Raw genomic sequence first — 246 nt, 5'->3', positions numbered from 1 at the left:
GTAGCAAAAAAAAAAAAAAATGGCTTATTAGATACACGTCTCTTAACTCAACCGCCATCGACCTCTCCTTCGACCAGGCTATCGGACAAGACCCTGTGCATGGTGGCCAGGCAGGGCGACACTCGGGAACTGCGCCATTACGATGTCCACAACCTCTACGGATGGTCGGAGACGCTCCCCACGCTCGAGTAGGTTTTCGTGGCCGTTGCGTTTTAAGCGAAGAGTTGTTTTTGTTAGATTCACTTG

The 246-nt window shown here is 50.4% G+C and overlaps 1 protein-coding gene across 1 annotated transcript in view; it reads left to right on the top strand.

Moving 5' to 3' along the window:
• Nucleotides 1-27: 27 nt before the first annotated feature.
• LOC119588842 (maltase-glucoamylase, intestinal-like) overlaps nt 28-246 on the top strand; it is a 45,727-nt gene continuing 45,508 nt past the window's right edge. The window contains exon 1 of the mRNA XM_037937483.1: nt 28-188. Coding sequence (XP_037793411.1) covers nt 100-188 — 89 coding nt within the window. The 5' untranslated portion in view covers nt 28-99. The remainder of the gene's footprint in view (nt 189-246) is intronic.

This window comes from Penaeus monodon, chromosome 24 (assembly GCF_015228065.2).
Source record: "Penaeus monodon isolate SGIC_2016 chromosome 24, NSTDA_Pmon_1, whole genome shotgun sequence".
NCBI classification, from domain to species: domain Eukaryota; kingdom Metazoa; phylum Arthropoda; class Malacostraca; order Decapoda; family Penaeidae; genus Penaeus; species Penaeus monodon.
The sequence above is the reverse complement of the archived record's forward strand: the minus strand, read 5'-3'. Positions and strand labels throughout refer to the sequence as shown.